The following is a 21,395-nucleotide window of genomic DNA, read 5'->3' as shown; positions in this document are numbered from 1 at the left end:
GTCGGTGCGGACCCCCGGTGTCGGTGCGGGGCCCCCGGTGTCGGTACGGGCCCTCAGTGTCGGTACGGGCCCTCGGTGTCGGGGTGTCGGTGCAGGGCCCTCGGTGTCGGTGCGGGGCCCCCGGTGTCGGTGCGGGCCCTCGGTGTCGGTGCGGGGCCCCCGGTGTCGGTACGGGCCCTCGGTGTCGGGGCCCCCGGTGTCGGTGCGGGGCCCCCGGTGTCGGTGCGGGCCCTCGGTGTCGGTGCGGGGCCCCCGGTGTCGGTGCGGACCCCCGGTGTCAGTACGGGCCCCGGTGTCAGTGTGGGGTATCAGTACGGGCCCTCGGTGTCGGTGCGGGGCCCTCGGTGTCGGTGCGGGCCCCCGGTGTCGGTGCGGGCCCTCGGTGTCAGTACGGGCCCCGGTGTCGGTCGGTGCGGGGCTGAGGGCTCAGCAGGTGCATGTGTTGATGTTTCTCCCGCAGCAGCTGCGGCTCCAGCCAATCCCCAGCGTTGTGGGCGGGGCCGCGTCCCCGTATTTCTGCCCGTCCTCCGGAGCCGGCGCTCAGTCCGCTGTGAGCCGCCGTGTGATGGAGACGCTCCCCCGCACACTCCGCCGCTCTTCACACCCGTGACCCCGCTCTCCCGGGCAGCCGGCCGCTTACTGACGCTTCATTCACACGTTCTGAATCTTCATCAATGCGGTTCTTCCGACTCACCTTCAAGTGCTTCGTGGATTGTTTCTGAACCCCCTCCCCCGCTCCCCGAGGTTCTCTCTGTATTTTTTTTTTAATTTCAAATCATTATTATTTTCTTTTTTTTTTTAATAAGGAAAGACTGAATATATTTTTTATTTGCTGCGAAAAATAAATCTAAAAGGAGGAAAAAAGAAAAACCTAAAAAATCGAGACGAGCCCTCCGCCAACAATGAGAAGTGTAACGACGAAAGAGAAGAGCGCAGGTAGGTGACGTCAGCGCCCCCTCCCCCGCCGGTGGGGACCCCCCAATACCCAGCCTCCGGTCATACTCCCTGTCCCACCCCCCTCTATGATACTCCCCTAGAGGACCCCGCGGAGCACAGGTGGGGGGGGTCTGATAGAGTAGCACGGCGGCGCTCCATTCATCGTGTCCGTCATCCATCCGTGTGTCCGTCATCTGTCCGTCCTGTGCACGTCACAGCGGTATTCCTTCTCTGCAGATGGTCACGTCGCTGCAGTCCCCACCAGCTCATTGAGGACACCGTCACCCATACACCATCCTCCTCTTTTGTGGCGTAGCAGAGTGACGGCGTCACAACCCTGCCGGCCGGCGCTGCTTTCTGGCTGTCAGTCTTCGTGCCGCACAATAGAGCTCCCATCCCCCGCCGCTCTGCACCATCTTTGTACCACATCCATAGACCGGTGCGGACGGAGCCGCCGGTCATCGCCGTGGTGTAGTGCTCGGATGTCGTAGACATGTGCGCATGTAGCAGAGCTGAGTGTCCTGTGGCACGGTGCGTGTCATATCGCCGAGGTGTCGCCTGAAGCCCCATCTGCCATTTATAATGTCTTCTGGTGCAGAGGGATGTGGCCCCCATGGGCTCTGGGGCCACTGAAGCTTCTGTACCCACTATAGACGCATCCCTGAATGCAGGATCAACTACTAAGGTCTCAATGTAGATAATGCTGCCCCCAAATAACAATTTTAGCTCTGCTACATCTGTGCATGTGGTCCATGAAGGGGTGAGCTTACATGTACAGATGTAGCAGAGCCGAAGCAGATGATACTGATGATGAAGAATAGTAATCCTCCTGCTGGTCGCGATGTATGATGTGACGTAATCTGACATGCTCAGTATTGTATATCTAACGAACTTGGCTCTACTACATCTGACGTGCTCTGTTACTACATCTGACAAACTCTGCTCCACTACATCCGACAGACTCTGCTCTACATCATCAGACGTGCTCCCTGTTACTACATCCGACAAACTCTACTACATCTGACGTGCTCCCTGTTACTACATCTGACAAACTCTGCTCTACTACATCAGACATGCTCCCTGTTACTACATCTGACAAACTCTGCTCTACTACATCTGACAAACTCTGCTCTACTACATCAGACATGCTCCCTGTTACTACATCTGACAAACTCTGCTCTACTACATCTGACGTGCTCCGTTACTACATCCGACAAACTCTACTACATCTGACGTGCTCCCTGTTACTACATCTGACAAACTCTGCTCTACTACATCAGACGTGCTCCCTGTTACTACATCTGACAAACTCTGCTCTACTACATCAGACATGCTCCCTGTTACTACATCTGACAAACTCTGCTCTACTACATCAGACATGCTCCCTGTTACTACATCTGACAAACTCTGCTCTACTACATCTGACGTGCTCCGTTACTACATCCGACAAACTCTACTACATCGGACGTGCTCCCTGTTACTACATCTGACAAACTCTGCTCTACTACATCAGACGTGCTCCCTGTTACTACGTCCGACAAACTCTGCTCTACTACATCAGACGTGCTCCCTGTTACTATATCCGACAAACTCTGCTTTACTACATCAGACGTGCTCCCTGTTACTACATCCGACAGACTCTGCTTTACTACATCCGACAGACTCTGCTTTACTACATCAGACGTGCTCCCTGTTACTATATCCGACAAACTCTGCTCTACTACATCTGACTTGCTCCCTGTTACTACATCTGACAAACTCTACTACATCTGACGTGCTCCCTGTTCCTACATCCAACAAACTCTGCTCTACTACATCGGACATGTTCTCTTCTACATCCGACAGACTCTGCTCTACATCATCAGACGTGCTCCCTGTTACTACATCCGACAAACTCTACTACATCTGACGTGCTCCCTGTTACTACATCCAACAAACTCTGCTCTACTACATCAGACGTGCTCCCTGTTACTATATCCAACAAACTCTGCTCTACTACATCAGACGTGCTCCCTGTTACTATATCCGACAAACTCTGCTCTACATCAGACGTGCTCCCTGTTACTACATCCAACAAACTCTACTACATTGGACATGCTCCCTTCTACACCTGACAAACTCTACTCTACTACATCGGACGTGCTCCCTGTTACTACATCCAACAAACTCTACTACATCAGACGTGCTCCCTGTTACATCTGACACTCGGCTCTACTACATCTGACGTGCTCCCTGTTACTACATCCGACAGACTCTGCTCTACATCATCAGACGTGCTCCCTGTTACTGTATCCGACAAACTCTGCTCTGCTACATCTGACGTGCTCCCTGTTACTACATCCGACAGACTCTGCTCTACATCATCAGACGTGCTCCCTGTTACTATATCCGACAAACTCTGCTCTGCTACATCGGACGTGCTCCCTGTTACTACATCCGACAGACTCTGCTCTACTACATTAGACGTGCTCCCTGTTACTACATCCGACAGACTCTGCTCTACTACATCAGACGTGCTCCCTGTTACTACATCCGACAGACTCTGCTCTACTACATCAGACGTGCTCCCTGTTACTATATCCGACAAACTCTGCTCTGCTACATCGGACGTGCTCCCTGTTACTACATCCGACAGACTCTGCTACATCGGATGTGCTCCCTGTTACTACATCCGACAGACTCTGCTCTACTACATCAGACGTGCTCCGTTACTATATCCGACAAACTCTGCTCTGCTACATCGGACGTGCTCCCTGTTACTACATCCGACAGACTCTACTACATCAGACGTGCTCCCTGTTACTACATCCGACAGACTCTGCTCTACTACATCGGACGTGCTCCCTGTTACTACATCCGACAGACTCGGCTCTGCTACATCGGACGTGCTCCCTGTTACTACATCCGACAGACTCGGCTACATCGGATGTGCTCCCTGTTACTACATCCGACAGACTCTGCTACATCGGATGTGCTCCCTGTTACTACATCCGACAGACTCTGCTACATCGGATGTGCTCCCTGTTACTACATCTGACAGACTCGGCTCTACTACATCTGACGTGCTCCCTGTTACTACATCTGACACTCGGCTCTGCTACATCGGACGTGCTCCCTGTTACTACATCTGACAGACTCGGCTCTGCTACATCGGATGTGCTCCCTGTTACTACATCTGACAGACTCGGCTCTACTACATCTGACGTGCTCCCTGTTACTACATCTGACACTCGGCTCTGCTACATCGGATGTGCTCCCTGTTACTACATCTGACACTCGGCTCTGCTACATCGGATGTTCTCCCCATTGTTCTGCGCCCAACTAGCTTTGCTCAGTCTCAGTAGGTTTTCCATCCCAGGGGCTTTTCCAGTTTGCTGCCTGGGGGGCTTGTTGTGTTGGCACCATTCCCCCCTCCCCGGCCCCCCGCCACTTTCTGCCCCATATAATGTCAGGGTAAGGTTTGGGAGCGTATAGTGACGGGCGAGTGCCCCTTCCTCCGTATTGTCAGCTCTGCGACGGGCCGTGCCAATGCTTCCAGCGTGACAGCAGCCGGCACAAGGCACCAACAAAACACTTGTAACGCCGCCAACGTCAGTCTTATTCATTGATTTCCATGAAAGGAAATGAGAAGACGGCAAATCCCAAAGGGAAAGCGGTGCCACCTCCAGAGCCCGGGGAGACGGGCACAGCAGCTTAATGCACAGACTGATGGGAAAGGGTTAATCATGGCTGAATCGCCTGTGACCACTATGATCCACATGTAGACATGAAGTTGATACAGTGGGGCAAAAAAGTATTTAGTCAGTCAGCAATAGTGCAAGTTCCACCACTTAAAAAGATGAGAGGCGTCTGTAATTTACATCATAGGTAGACCTCAACTATGGGAGACAAACTGAGAAAAAAAAATCCAGAAAATCACACTGTCTGTTTTTTTTTATCATTTTATTTGCATATTATGGTGGAAAATAAGTATTTGGTCAGAAACAAACAATCAAGATTTCTGGCTCTCACAGACCTGTAACTTCTTCTTTAAGAGTCTCCTCTTTCCTCCACTCATTACCTGTAGTAATGGCACCTGTTTAAACTTGTTGTCAGTATAAAAAGACACCTGTGCACACCCTCAAACAGTCTGACTCCAAACTCCACTATGGTGAAGACCAAAGAGCTGTCAAAGGACACCAGAAACAAAATTGTAGCCCTGCACCAGGCTGGGAAGACTGAATCTGCAATAGCCAACCAGCTTGGAGTGAAGAAATCAACAGTGGGAGCAATAATTAGAAAATGGAAGACATACAAGACCACTGATAATCTCCCTCGATCTGGGGCTCAACGCAAAATCCCACCCCATGGGGTCAGAATGATCACAAGAACGGTGAGCAAAAATCCCAGAACCACGCGGGGGGACCTAGTGAATGAACTGCAGAGAGCTGGGACCAATGTAACAAGGCCTACCATAAGTAACACACTACGCCACCATGGACTCAGATCCTGCAGTGCCAGACGTGTCCCACTGCTTAAGCCAGTACATGTCCGGGCCCGTCTGAAGTTTGCTAGAGAGCATTTGGATGATCCAGAGGAGTTTTGGGAGAATGTCCTATGGTCTGATGAAACCAAACTGGAACTGTTTGGTAGAAACACAACTTGTCGTGTTTGGAGGAAAAAGAATACTGAGTTGCATCCATCAAACACCATACCTACTGTAAAGCATGGTGGTGGAAACATCATGCTTTGGGGCTGTTTCTCTGCAAAGGGGCCAGGACGACTGATCCGGGTACATGAAAGAATGAATGGGGCCATGTATTGTGAGATTTTGAGTGCAAACCTCCTTCCATCAGCAAGGGCATTGAAGATGAAACGTGGCTGGGTCTTTCAACATGACAATGATCCAAAGCACTCCGCCAGGGCAACGATGGAGTGGCTTCGTAAGAAGCATTTCAAGGTCCTGGAGTGGCCTAGCCAGTCTCCAGATCTCAACCCTATAGAAAACCTTTGGAGGGAGTTGAAAGTCCGTGTTGCCAAGCGAAAAGCCAAAAACATCACTGCTCTAGAGGAGATCTGCATGGAGGAATGGGCCAACATACCAACAACAGTGTGTGGCAACCTTGTGAAGACTTACAGAAAACGTTTGACCTCTGTCATTGCCAACAAAAGATATATTACAAAGTATTGAGATGAAATTTTGTTTCTGACCAAATACTTATTTTCCACCATAATATGCAAATAAAATGTTAAAAAAATAGACAATGTGATTTTCTGGATTTTTTTTTCTCAGTTTGTCTCCCATAGTTGAGGTCTACCTATGATGTAAATTACAGACGCCTCTCATCTTTTTAAGTGGTGGAACTTGCACTATTGCTGACTGACTAAATACTTTTTTGCCCCACTGTATGTCTGATCCTGGGAAAGCTGGGTGACCACAAATATGGCTGCCTTTGGAGGGGGAGGAGGCGTAGTGCACCAGTCCCTGGCGGGCTGGGGGCTTGGTGTCACCCAAAACTCAGCTTTTAAAAATAAGGAAGAGGAACACCTGCTATAAGCCAATATAGTAAGATGCCCCCAAATGTGCCCACCACACTGTGATGTCCCCCAGTGTACAGATGTAACACTTGGCTCTAACCCACAACTTGCCTGTGTCCTGCTCCTCTTCACCACCACCTAGTCACATGACCTGAGGTCACATGACCCAGTGGTCCTGGTGGGACAGTCAGTCTTTACATAGATTGAACGGTGAAGGAAAGCTCCCTGTTCCACCATTAGATAAACCTGTATCTGTGACCTCGGGGCATATTCAAGACCGTCCCGCTGGATCTGGACAGGTGGGGAAGCATCCACTATAGGGGTCTGGCGTCCCCTAGTCCCTGGCATATAGTGGTCTGGCGTCCCCTAGTCCCTGGCGTATAGTGGTCTGGCGTCCCCTAGTCCCTGGCGTATAATGGTCTGGCATCCCCTAGTCCCTGGCGTATAGTGGTCTGGCATCCCCTAGTCCCTGGCGTATAGTGGTCTGGCGTCCCCTAGTCCCTGGCGTATAGTGGTCTGGCGTCCCCTAGTCCCTGGCGTATAGTGGTCTGGCGTCCCCTAGTCCCTGGACTATAGTGGTCTGGCGTCCCCTAGTCCCTGGCGTATGGGGGGGTCTGGCGTCTCCGCTAGTCCCTGGCGTATGGGGGGGGGGGGGGTCTGGCGTCTCCCCTAGTCACTGGCGTATGGGGGGTCTGGCATCTCCCCTAGTCCCTGGTGTATGGGGGGTCTGGCGTCTCCCCTAGTCCCTGGCGTATGGGGGGGGGTCTGGCGTCTCCCCTTGTCACTGGCGTAATATAGTGCATGAAAATATGGGGTGCTTAGTTAACATAATTTTGATTGAAGAATTTAACAGCCGTCCCACTGCGTCAAGGTGACCCTATTTGGGCCGATCCTATGCTGTAATATTAAAACCCGACCATTTCTCCAGTGACATAATGTGAATAAGAGTTAGCGCATGTTCACACTGGCCACTAAACAGACAAAACCCAAGAAAAACATATAAGCAAATATCCTGCATAAATGAACAGCAACAGTACATGAAAATATTTATAGGATACTTAGTTAACATAATTGATCGATGCCATCCAACCGCGTCACGGTGACCCCATTTTGGAAAGTCCTAACTTCAAATATTAACACCTTACCATTTGTCAAGTAACATGAATGTGGATAAGGGCTGAGAAGGACAAACCAAGCTAGTGGACACGCAGGCATGGGGGACTGCATGAATGTAATGCCCCAGCTCAAAGAAAGGCAGCGCAAACCTTTATATGCACAGGGTACAAGTTGGTGTGCGTGTAGTGTGTAAGCGAAGGTTTACACTGGCCACAAATAATCATGTGGTTCTGCAGGGCTGCGTGCCCACTAGCCGGGTGTCAGTCTTTACACGCTGCATGCACACCAACTTCTATATTCCAATTTATCTCTTTAGGTTTTCTTGTTCGGGGCGCAGGGGCTCTGGCGCGTTTCCCGCTGGTCGCAGGGGCTCTGGCGCGTTTCCCGCTGGTCGCAGGGGCTCTGGCGCGTTTCCCGCTGGTCGCAGGGGCTCTGGCGCGTTTCCCGCTGGTCGCAGGGGCTCTGGCGCGTTTCCCGCTGGTCGCAGGGGCTCTGGCGCGTTTCCCGCTGGTCGCAGGGGCTCTGGCGCGTTTCCCGCTGGTCGCAGGGGCTCTGGCGCGTTTCCCGCTGGTCGCAGGGGCTCTGGCGCGTTTCCCGCTGGTCGCAGGGGCTCTGGCGCGTTTCCCGCTGGTCGCAGGGGCTCTGGCGCGTTTCCCGCTGGTCGCAGGGGCTCTGGCGCGTTTCCCGCTGGTCGCAGGGGCTCTGGCGCGTTTCCCGCTGGTCGCAGGGGCTCTGGCGCGTTTCCCGCTGGTCGCAGGGGCTCTGGCGCGTTTCCCGCTGGTCGCAGGGGCTCTGGCGCGTTTCCCAGGGGGTTTGTGTCTTGGTGTAATAGGAGGATAGGGATGTAAATGGTCGGGGGAGGGCGGTCCGTCTTCTCGCTCGGAGCGTTGCGTGCATATTGTTTTATTCATTGAGAGGAAACTGAGTGAAATAATTGTAGGAATCTGCGTCTCCGGCAATTCATCCCCTTGGTAACAAGATAAATGACGTGTCCAAGGCCGGGGAGCGGGGGCGCTGCGTCTCTACCCATTGATCCTACAGAAATCATCGTATACCGACTGTACAGTCATCTCCAGCCGGTATTATCTAACATCTGGGGTCCTAGTTTTAGGGGCTTCACCCACGTGATCCGGTGATTGAAACCATAATATTTATACTTGTGAATGGCCGAACAAGAGGCTCATTGTATGCAGAGAGCGGCCGCGCTGTGCCGCCATTGTGTGCCGGCCACTATGTAGTCTTCCACTACGCTGACTGCTCGCCTCTCGGGGGGGGGGGGGGGGGGGGGTACCAGGGCTGATTGTGGGGGGGGTCTGTAATGGGGGCGCCTCCTGTGATTTTCTTGCATCTTGCTGTTACTTGTCTTCTGGTTGTCAGCATTGCTCCAGCACTGAGTGACATTGTACAGTACATTTTCTTAGCAGTATATGGCGGTGTTTTTTTGACGGCTCTTTATAAACCTTCTGTAACCAGAATTCTTGCAATAACCTTTTTTGTGTTTGCACGAAGGATCCTAAAATAGGACGCCATATGGTAATGACGATTTTAGGAAAAAAGTTCTTTTGTTGCACCACATATGCTGGAAGTTGCTATGGGAGGCATATGGCGGTATAATATGGCCCTATACGGTCTGTGCATTGTATAACACAAATCTGAAGCTCCGGGAAGTCGTGTGGCTCGCGGCGGCTTTTCTGCAGGTCTTTTCTTGTGACATGAAAAAAGCGAGTGCGTCCCGAGTGTCATCGAGAGCTGACAAGTGCAGTGTACGGCTGACTGCATCGAATTTTACAAGACCATGATGGCACGATGGCTCCATGATTGGCACCGATGCCCTACAGCACTGGATCCAGCGGCATCGTAACATCCCGGAGCTTGAATGTTCTCCATCAGAGTATTCGACTTCTGATTGGAAATTTTTTTAAATTTCAGTTTGGGTAATGTCAGGAACAAAGCGGCGTAAATGGTAAAGCCATAATATTACGTTATGAGAAATTTAGTGAGTATATACATACATTACATTCTGTATTATACTCCAGAGCTGTACTCGCTATTCTGCTGGTGCACTCACGGTGTACATACATTACATTACTGATCCTGAGTTACATCCTGTATTATACCCCAGAGCTGCACTCACTATTCTGCTGGTGCACTCACGGTGTACATACATTACATTACTGATCCTGAGTTACATCCTGTATTATACCCCAGAGCTGCACTCACTATTCTGCTGGTGCACTCACGGTGTACATACATTACATTACTGATCCTGAGTTACATCCTGTATTATACCCCAGAGCTGCACTCACTATTCTGCTGGTGCAGTCAGTGTACAGTACATACATTACATTACTGATCCTGAGTTACATCCTGTATTATACCCCAGAGCTGCACTCACTATTCTGCTGGTGCAGTCACTGTGTACATACATTACATTACTGATCCTGAGTTACATCCTGTATTATACCCCAGAGCTGCACTCACTATTCTGCTGGTGCAGTCAGTGTACAGTACATACATTACATTACTGATCCTGAGTTACATCCTGTATTATACCCCAGAGCTGCACTCACTATTCTGCTGGTGCAGTCACTGTGTATATACATTACATTACTGATCCTGAGTTACATCCTGTATTATACCCCAGAGCTGCACTCACTATTCTGCTGGTGCAGTCACGGTGTACATACATTACATTACTGATCCTGAGTTACATCCTGTATTATACCCCAGAGCTGCACTCACTATTCTGCTGGTGCACTCACGGTGTACATACATTACATTACTGATCCTGAGTTACATCCTGTATTATACCCCAGAGCTGCACTCACTATTCTGCTGGTGCAGTCACTGTGTACATACATTACATTGCTGATCCTGAGTTACATCATGTATTATACCACAGAGCTGCACTCACTATTCTGCTGGTGCAGTCGCTGTGTACATACATTACATTACTGATCCTGAGTTACATCCTGTATTATACTCCAGAGCTGCACTCACTATTCTGCTGGTGCAGTCACTGTGTACATACATTACATTACTGATCCTGAGTTACATCCTGTATTATACTTCAGAGCTGCACTCACTATTCTGCTGGTGCAGTCACTGTGTACATACATTACATTACTGATCCTGAGTTACATCCTGTATTATACCCCAGAGCTGCACTCACTATTCTGCTGGTGCAGTCACTGTGTACATACATTACATTACTGATCCTGAGTTACATCCTGTATTATACTCCAGAGCTGCACTCACTATTCTGCTGTACATGCAATATATTATTGATAATCCGTTACATCCTGTATTCTCCTCCAGAGTTGTGAGCAATGGAAACCATCAGCAAGCTGGGAGCCGACCATCCTTCCAGGATCCTGGCAGAGCTCTTGTACCCCAGGTCCCTGCAGCTCTGTATACAGTTGCTGGTAGTTGTAGTGAGTAATTACTATTTATGCAAATTCTTAAACTTTTGGGTGATTACAGATGAGGCAAATTAAAGGAGCCGCGTCCCTTGTCACTTCCCCATCCGTTATCGGAGCTGCAGGTGACGGGGTCAGGACCAGGCGGACACAATATTCGTCTGTTCGGAGGAGTCTACATGTGAGCGCCTGTAAATGTCTTCATTGTGCCCACACGTTGCGGGGCATAGGAGGCGCCAGCAGACGTCAGCGCTTTCATTCCTGTTTGTCTCCTGAACAAAGCTGTTTTCTTCCTTTCTGTGAACATAAAACATTTGTGTTTTGCCAATAATGGAGGAGTGCACACCGCGCCGCGTGTCGGCGAGTCACTATACGAGATCCTCCTGAGCCACAGGTGATGACTCGGGTGACCCGGCTGCCCATTTAGGTCCTGTCCTCCTATGTTTGGCGTGTACGGCAATAGTAGAGCTCCCGCCATGACCCTCCGGGCCGCTGCATGGCGTCCATTTACCTTGGGAAGCCCCCGTGACCTCAATGCTCATATATTGGCAATTTTCAGTGAAGATTCCCATAATGGACAGCAGGGGGCGTGGGGCTCTGAAATACATGGTTTGGCCCCCTATTTGCTCAGCCCTTGGATTTTATATCCAGCACAAGTAGGGGGCCATTGTGGATGGTTTAATTACTCTAGCCTGGGTGCTTGCCTGGAGTTGGACCGCCCTGCGTGCGCTCTTTCCCTAATTACTATGTGTACTGCCTTGTACAGGTATTTGTTTTAGGATGAGATCTGATATGACTCCCTTTAAAGAATATCAATCTAGATATCTGCAACCACCAGGGGGAGCTCAAGAGGTTAGGCTATGTATATAGACCAGTATGCAGTGAGCTCCTGTGCTCCCCCTAGTGGTGGCTTTGGGTAGCTAGGTTTGTAGCTTTGTTTCAGAGCTGTGGGCTTCAGATTTCAGCTGCATTTTGTCGCTCCTCAAATATTCATGGTAAGAATATGCCGTGTAAACGATGGCTGCGGTTTATCTGTAATCTTTTATTCATTTCGCTCTGACCGGCTTCCGGACTGAATGTTCTCTGCATTGCTGCTATTACTGTGAGCTGGGGATTGCCTTCTGTGTGAAAGGAGAAAAGATATTCCATTTAGGTGGATGTGGGGCTCACCTCCTACCAGCCATGGCCCCAAAAGTTTTCTTGTACAGTATGATGCCCCCACAGTGTCCCCCAGAAACAGTATAATAAGCTACTCACAAAATGATTCCCCTCAGCCACTCGAACAGTATGATGCCCCCATAGTACCCCATGCCTGCAGTATACCGCCTCCACAACCATAGTACATTCCCCCACACACCGTATGATGCCACCACACAGTAGGATGTTCCCACAGAACCCCCCACAGTACAATACTCAGTCTCCCATGAACAGTACATTGCCTTCACACTCGCAGTATGAGGCAACTACAGCCCACCACATACAGTAAAATTTCCCTCTACACAGTATGATGCACCCCCAGTTTATCACACTGTATGATACCCCAACAGTATGATGCCCCCGACCATAGCTTCTAACACTGTATACCCTACACAGTTCCTCACGCACAGTATGATGTTCCTCACACACAGTATGTTCCTCACACCGTATGATGCCCCCACAGTTTATCACACACTGTATGATGCCCCCACAGTTTATCACACACTGTATGATGCCCCCCCACAGCTCCTCACACAGTATGATGCCCCCCCACACAGCTTCTCACTGTTTACCCTGCACAGTGTGATGTTCCCCACGCACAGTGTGATGTTCCCCACGCACAGTGTGATGTTCCCCACGCACAGTGTGATGTTCCCCACGCACAGTGTGATGTTCCCCACGCACAGTGTGATGTTCCCCACGCACAGTGTGATGTTCCCCACGCACAGTGTGATGTTCCCCACGCACAGTGTGATGTTCCCCACGCACAGTGTGATGTTCCCCACGCACAGTGTGATGTTCCCCACGCACAGTGTGATGTTCCCCACGCACAGTGTGATGTTCCCCACGCACAGTGTGATGTTCCCCACGCACAGTGTGATGTTCCCCACGCACAGTGTGATGTTCCCCACGCACAGTGTGATGTTCCCCACAGCTTCTCACACTGTATACCCTACACAGTTCCTCACGCACTGTATGATGCCCCCCCACAGCTTCTCACACTGTATACCCTACACAGTTCCTCACGCACAGTACGATGTTCCTCACACAGTATGATGTCCCCCCACAGCTTCTCACACTGTATACCCTACACAGTTCCTCACGCACAGTACGATGTTCCTCACACAGTATGATGCCCCCCCACAGTTTATCACACTGTATGATACCCCCACAGCTCCTCGCACACAGTATGATGTCCCCCCACAGCTTCTCACACTGTATACCCTACACAGTTCCTCACGCACTGTATGATGCCCTCCACAGTTCTTCACACTGTATGATGCCCCTCATAGTTCCTCACGCACAGTGTGATGCTCCTCACGCACTGTATGATGCTCCCATAAACAGTACGATAACAGGACATAAGCTCCCACTTGTCTTTGTCCTGCTGCCGGCTGCCAGTAACATGACCACAAGGCCCTCAGTCTGTATTTGGCCCCTTCAGTGTATTCGCCTGTATCTGTGGTTTGAGGATACAGACATCATGGAAATTGAGAGAAACTCCTCAAATTTGAGACTGTCCTGCTGGATCCAGCATGGTTGGGAGATGTGATTAAAGCCTGTGTATCAGTACAATGCCTAAACGATGCCGCCACATTACCTAAATAATACCACAATACAGGCTCTAATGACGTCACCACCATACATAGTAGTGGATCCATACAGTGAATGCCCACGGTGCCTTTAGTTTTATAAAGTGTCTATATTGTGTATTATGAAGTGGTGCCATACAGTGCTCACATATTACCGCTATATTGGGAGTAATGCTACCGCGCGGTGCCTGTTTTCTCCTCATACGATGCTTACATGATGGCGGCATGCCGTGGAGACACAGTGCCTATATTGTTGTCTAGTGCCATTTTACCAACTGGAGAAATGACTGACTTGTTTGTTCCTTCGTCCTCCCTATATACTGAGGTGTATACGTGTAGACTGCACCCCGGGGCTTTATAATACTGCTATACAGTGCTTACATGGTGGGGTCATACAGTGCACACTTATATAGAAAATCAGAATTGTCCTCGGCCTAGTTCCATGATTCTAGTAAGGACAAGCTGTGTATTACTGGCCGTTCACTTCATGCCGCCGCCATAGCCCTGCACATCATCTCGTTATCGTACGCGCTGCCCTCAGGGATCACTGCACGTGCATGCTCCAAGGACGGCGCTGTGCAGCAATGAGGCCAGATAATAATAATGAGCCGCGTCCTTGGACTGCGAGTCCTCGAGAAGGTGATAAAGATGCACACGGCCTCTGCACTGTCTGCAGCGCCTGCGCACCCGCCGATGTGTGCAAGTGTGTGGGCGGCGCGGTGACTGTGAGGGACTCGGTGTGAGGGACTCGGTGTGAGGGACTCGGTGTGAGGGACTCGGTGTGAGGGACTCGGTGTGAGGGACTCGGTGTGAGGGACTCGGTGTGAGGGACTCGCTGCTCTGCATTGTGACGTCACAGGTCCCCAACACAGGCGGAGGACAGATAAGCAGACGCCTGGTAGAAGGAATATCCAGAACGGTGGCTCCCTCCTCCATGTGGATGGGCATGCGCAGTGTATCCGGCCCCGGAGTGGAGGGGCAGCTATAATGGGGGGGGCAGCTATCTCCTGGTCCCGAAGGGGGCACACAACACCCTCTGCCATTATCATATTCTGTCAGTCCCTTAAACAGTGAATGGAGCAGTTTTGCAAATAGACCTCACTGTTGACATTGGGGGTCCCAGCGCTGCGACGCTTACCACCTCGGTGATGGTGTCCTTGTGGCCCCATCCTCTGTAAATCCACTTCAGTGTTTCCTACGTCTATCAGCCTTCCCTGATAGATGGGGCCACGGCTGTGGTGTCTTAGAGGTACTATGGGTGTGAGCACTTATGCATCTGAGATGGGCAGTGGTGGTATATATATATATATATATATATATATATATATATATATATATATATATATATATATATATATATATATATATATATATATATATATATATATATATATATATATATATATAATTGTGGCCCGATTCTAACGCATCGGGTATTCTAGAATATGCATGTCCCTGTAGTATATGGACAATGATGATTCCAGAATTTGCGGCAGACTGTGCACGTCGCTGATTGGTCGAGGCAACCTTTATGACATCATCGTCGCCATGGCAACCATTATGACATCATCGTCGCTGTGCCCGTCGTTGATTGGTCGAAGCAACCTTTATGACATCATTGTCGCCATGGCAACCATTATGACATCATCGTCGATGTGCCCGTTGCTGATTGGTCGAGGCCTGGCGGCCTCGACCAATCAGAGAGCCGGGATTTCCAGGACAGACAGACGGAAAAACCCTTAGACAATTATATATATATATATATTTTTTTTTTCTTTGGACTAATTACTCCAGGATTCTTGCTCTGCAGAGAAGCATTATGTACACGTCTCACAGCACAGGCACAGCGCACACATCAGAGAAGCATTATGTACACATCCTATAGGCACAGCGCACACATCAGAGAAGCATTATGTACACGTCACACAGGCACAGCGCACACATCAGGGAAGCATGTACACGTCCTATAAGCACAGCACACATTACACAGGCACACAGCAGGAAAGCAAAGTGCATGTGTTGCACAAGCATCCATGCGTCGCATGAACAGCTCAGACGTCAAAGAAGCACAGCGCACACATCACACAAAGGGTTCACACACATCAAAAAAGCAAAGTGCACGTGACACACAAGCACAATAAGTTTCACACATCAGACAAGAACAGAACACCTGTAAGAGACATTGGATGAGGACGCATTATGCAGGCATAGCACCCACATCGGGAAAGTGCACACATCAGAGAAGCACAGCGCTCGCGTCACACAAGCAGAGGACATGCCAATAGAAGCTCCTAGAAGTATCGGGCCACTGAGAGGGAGCAGAGATGCGGCATTAGAAAACCTGCGGACATTAAAGTCTGCTGCAGTTTTCCATTAGACTTCTGAAGAATGACTAGTAATGGCTGAGCGGTGTTGGGCTACTTTCACACTAGCATTTTTTTCAATGCGTCGTTTAGGGGGAAAAACGCATCCTGCAAAGTTGTCTGCAGGATGCGTTTTTGCCCCATAGACTAAGGCTACGTTCAGACTAGCGTTGTGCGCCGCTGCGTCGGCGACGCAACGCACCGAAAAACGCGGCAAAACGCACGCAAAAACGCTGCGTTTTGCGACGTGTGCGTCATTTTTTGCCGAAAATCAGACGCAAGAAAAATGCAACTTGTTGCGTTTTCTTGGTCCGACGCTTGCGGCAAAAAAGACGCATTTAACGCAACAAGCAAAAACGCATGCGTCCCCCATGTTAACCATAGGGGCGCATGACGCGTGCGTCGCCGCTGCGTCGCCCGACGCGGCGCCGACGCACACTAGCACAACGCTAGTGTGAACGTACCCTAACATTAGCGACGCATTGACACACGTCGCAACCGTCATGCGACGGTTATGGCGGACCGCCGTGAGCAAAAAAACGTTACATGTAACGTTTTTTGCTTCTGACGGTCTGCCATTTCTGACCGCGCATGCGTGGCCGGAACTCCTCCCCGCACCTCACAATGGGGCAGCGGATGCGCTGCAAAAATGCATCCGCTGCCCCCGTTGTGCGGCGCATTCACAGCTAGCGTCGGTAACCTCGGCCCGATGCACTGCGACGAGCCGAGCCCGACACTAGTGTGAAAGTAGCCTTACACGTTTGCCTACAAAAGCTTCCGGTCAGCAACCTCCATCAATCGTTTACCAATCTTCCATTTCCGATGCGGCTTTATTGCCTTACATGCGTTTCTACACCCGCCAAACTGTGCCGACACTGAATAAGGACATCGTATTGTCAAGAGGAATTATTGGCATCGCCCTGCTGTCAGTGTCCTTATGTTTCCAGGAAGACCACACGATGGAGGGCGCAGTGCCCCGCATTATGGTAGGAGCCGACGGGCTCTGCATAGCAGCAGTGATCACTTTATGAACAGGTCTTGGGCACCCTCGCTCACTAAATTTACTACGAAAGGGTTAATGTGTACATTTTGCATTACCTTTTTCCATTTAGGCTCCACCTCTTGACCCCCCCCCAAAAAAAAAAAAAACTGCAAGAACTGCCCCTTTATGTAAATTAGTGTAAGCTCCGCCTCTGAGGTTCTGCTCAGGGGACAGTCCCGCAAAACTTGTGTTATATAACGGCCCTGTGTAATCTGCAGCTTCTGATCCCGGGAAAGCTGAAGATGGAAACACGGAAAGGAAAACCTGCCAACTACGTGACGTGTGGTAATGAATGCGGAGTATGACGTTACCATGGTTACGCGGAGATTATGGATGTTCGCTTCTTAGCGGATTACAGAATTTTCTGTGTTTTAAACCTGAATGCTGGAGAGCAATAAACGGGAGAATGCGCAGAATCCATGATGACTGCTACTCGGGATGAGATGTTGGGTGTTGTAGTGGTTGGGGGGAGGGGAAAAGCGGAGATTGTGGTCTGGCTCCATCGTCAGAACACGGCTCTGGTGCCGACAGCTCTAGAACAAAGGGGCTGGTGTAATCTGCTGTTGGGGTTCCCAGGCTTTTGGAAAGTCCCCCAAACACAATGTCCAAAAACGCCCAAATATGGGCACAGATTTTACACCCCAATTCACTGAACAGTCCCGGCAAGTACGAATAATGGTCCTTACATGGAACTGCAGACTGAGTCAGTTGTTCACCAGCATTAATCCTTACATGGGGCTGATGCTTGTGGACTTTGCAGAACTTTACACCAAAATGTGTTAATATTAGTAGTGAAACCAGATGCCAAGCCAGACCCCTAAACTTTCAGACCCGACTCAAACCACCAAAATAAATCATCCACGAGACCAGACCCTTAAATCTGTCATTAAACTGCAGCTAAGACCCCCAATAAGTGAGCAGACCCCAAGCCCCTATAATTGATTAGACCTTAGACAGGACCCTTAAAATTATTCAGAGCCTTCTATTTCCAGAGACCCCAAGACCCAATCCTTATAATTGATGGGGCACTCAGACCTCCGATCAGAACCTCACAATTAATCAGGTCCTTATAACTAATCTGACCCCAGATGAGCCTCTAAAATTATTCGGACCCTAGACCAGACAAGGTAAAGATAAAAATATTTCCTTCCTGCAACCACACACCGTTTTGACCAATAACTTGTGTGCACGGTCCTGAGGGCCGCCCCATGCCTGATGCACAACTACTATAAAGGCACAGATGATTGGCCTCGGGGAGACCAAAACATCCAACACCGCGGAGACACCATCACGTGTTTCTCAACGCAGTGATTCCAGAACACTGCCCCCATCCCTTATGGGAAATATGCAGATGCATGTAAAGAAGCTGCGGAGACACCATCACGTGTTTCTCGACGCAAGCAGTGAATAGCCAGGCCTTTCCCCGGGAAGGAACAACCACGGGAAGGGCAGCATCCTATGAAGGAAAGCCACCTATGCCAAGCATGGTATCCATCCACAGACAGCTGTTTTGATGCACAACTACTGTCATCGATGCATTGCAGGTCTGCAGAGAAGCCGTAGTCTCCAATCTGAATTCTTCTGGCTGTTATCAGTCACCACTAGGGGGAGCTCAGGAGCGGACTGTATACTGTACTTTGGTTGAGTTCAATATATACTCTGTATGCAGTCAGCTCCCTCTAGTGGTGGCTGTAGGAAGTCAGAATGTGGTCATTTAGTGATGGGTCTATGCGTTGAATTTGGAGCTAGGAATCACAAAGGTGCCTCTTGGCCATCGAAAGCATCAATCCAACTCTACCATTTTTATTTTTGAACCTTGTCCTGTGATATAGTCACCAATGATGCTGTTCTCAAGCCTCAAAATGTGCATTTCTGAAAGATTTGGGGGCATTCAAGACGCTTTGATATTGGGATGGCGGCCACAGCAATTGCGCGGTCTGCTGTTCTTATCGTTAGACCCTCGGCAGCACGGGCGTCATTAGTTGGTCATTAGTCATTGACGCCTCGGTGTCATCCGGTGCGATTGTCAGTGCCCCTGGCCTCCGTACATAGGAGACTGGAGGACGAGGATGGCGGTGATTGAATATCTGCTCCATTTTTAATTAAGGGTTTATGACCGGCGTGGCGGAGGCGGCAGATGGCCGGGATTACACGGAGCGAGTGTTTTGTCTGGACCCTACGTGATAACTATAATTTGCCCAAATGTTCTTCCCAGTAACACGGAGCCGAGAGAATCTGCGCCAAAGTGTCCTGTCCATAGAGACCGCAGAGCCGCACGCTACCGGGAAGTCACAGGGCAGGTTAATATTTGCTGTCTGCTAATTAAAAAGGCGGCTGGTGCGGTGGAGACGAGATTGCGTCTTGGACAGGACAGAAGTCTGTGCTCATCTGACAAACACCATTTGAACCCCCCACCCCCTCGTAAAGGGTGTGTAGACTTATACAACTTTTTCTTTTGCTATTTAAAGTGGCCACAAATGGTCATCTAGATTAAAAATTGTCCTACCGGTTTATGTACACAGCGCCTGTGTCGCTATGGTAACAGACTACAAACCATCCCTGTGTAGTCGGGTCCTGTTATGTGGCAGGAGGAGAATGGAGTAAACGTGGCTGCAGGGTCAGATTATACAGCGTTTACTTAGAGTTTGTACCCTGGAGACAGACGGGTCCGCATAGGAGCTGTATACGCAAAACAGTAGAAGACTTATTAATAAACATCAATATTATACTGTGAATAAACGTGGCAGAGATTAGAGCATGGGTACAAGTAGTCAGCACACTCCATAGTTCCATCACTGGCAGCCGTACATTATGGCTTGTGTGACTTATGAAGCATTAAGCAGCCTGATCCCAACATGTCCTGTATGCGATCTAATGGAGAGTGATGATGGCTGAAGAGCAGCTGCCAACAGTATTAGTGATATTCTTACATATAGAGGGCAGTATTATAGTAGTTATATTCTTGTACATAGGAGCAGTATTATAGTAGTTATATTCTTGCACATAGGAGCAGTATTATAGTAGTTATATTCTTGTACATAGGGGCAGTATTATAGTAGTTATATTCTTGTACATAGGGGCAGTATTATAGTAGTTATATTCTTGTACATAGGGGCAGTATTATAGTAGTTATATTCTTGTACATAGGGGCAGTATTATAGTAGTTACATTCTTGTACATAGGAGCAGTATTATAGTGGTTATATTCTTGTACATAGGAGCAGTATTATAGTGGTTATATTCTTGTACATAGGGTCAGTATTATAGTAGTTATATTCGTGTACATAGGGGCAGTATTATAGTAGTTATATTCTTGTACATAGGGGCAGTATTATAGTAGTTATATTCTTGTACATAGGGGCAGTATTATAATAGTTATATTCTTGTACATAGGGGGCAGTATTATAGTAGTTATATTCCTGTACATAGGGGCAGTATTATAGTAGTTATATTCCTGTACATAGGGGCAGTATTATAGTAGTTATATTCTTGTACATAGGGGCAGTATTATAATAGTTATATTCTTGTACATAGGGGGCAGTATTATAGTAGTTATATTCTTGTACATAGGGGCAGTATTATAGTAGTTATATTCTTGTACATAGGGGCAGTATTATAGTAGTTATATTCTTGTACATAGGGGCAGTATTATAGTAGTTATATTCTTGTACATAGGGGCAGTATTATAGTAGTTATATTCGTGTACATAGGGGCAGTATTATAGTAGTTATATTCTTGTACATAGGAGCAGTATTATAGTAGTTATATTCCTGTACGTAGGGGCAGTATTATAGTTGTTATATTCTTGTACATAGGGGCAGTATTATAGTAGTTATATTCTTGTACATAGGGGCAGTATTATAGTAGTTATATTCTTGTACATAGGGGCAGTATTATAATAGTTATATTCTTGTACATTATATTATAGCAGTAATACGTGAAACGACACAGTGATACTGGTGAAGGCTCTGATAACAATCGCTCTCATCCTCTCTCTATATAATGACTGGCTTCATATAATATACTGTGTGTATGTGTGTGTATCTCTCTCTCTCTATATCTATCTATCTAATCTGCTATAAATATTTCTTTATGTAATTACAATTGATCAATGTATGGTGGTCAGTATATGAAGAAAATGGTAGTGTAGCGCTGTGTGAGGAAATCCAATAAGATGCAATAAGTCCTTGTAATGATATGAGGAGTATTGATCA

The 21,395-nt window shown here is 48.9% G+C and overlaps 1 protein-coding gene across 4 annotated transcripts in view; it reads left to right on the top strand.

The window, feature by feature from the left end:
• Window positions 1-542: 542 nt before the first annotated feature.
• LOC138647409 (sodium- and chloride-dependent creatine transporter 1-like) overlaps window positions 543-21,395 on the top strand; it is a 63,148-nt gene continuing 42,295 nt past the window's right edge. For 3 of the 4 annotated variants that reach the window (XR_011314966.1, XR_011314965.1, XM_069736390.1), the window contains exon 1: window positions 549-936. Coding sequence is in view for 2 of the 4 variants with exons in the window: in XM_069736390.1 (XP_069592491.1) it covers window positions 903-936 (34 nt within the window). In the remaining 2 variants the exon portion in view is untranslated. Of the gene's footprint in view, window positions 937-21,395 lie in introns of all 4 variants that reach the window. The other variant, XM_069736392.1, reaches the window with a different exon arrangement.

The sequence above is a fragment of the Ranitomeya imitator genome, chromosome 8 (genome assembly GCF_032444005.1).
Source record: "Ranitomeya imitator isolate aRanImi1 chromosome 8, aRanImi1.pri, whole genome shotgun sequence".
NCBI classification, from domain to species: Eukaryota; Metazoa; Chordata; class Amphibia; order Anura; family Dendrobatidae; genus Ranitomeya; species Ranitomeya imitator.
The sequence above is the reverse complement of the archived record's forward strand: the minus strand, read 5'-3'. Positions and strand labels throughout refer to the sequence as shown.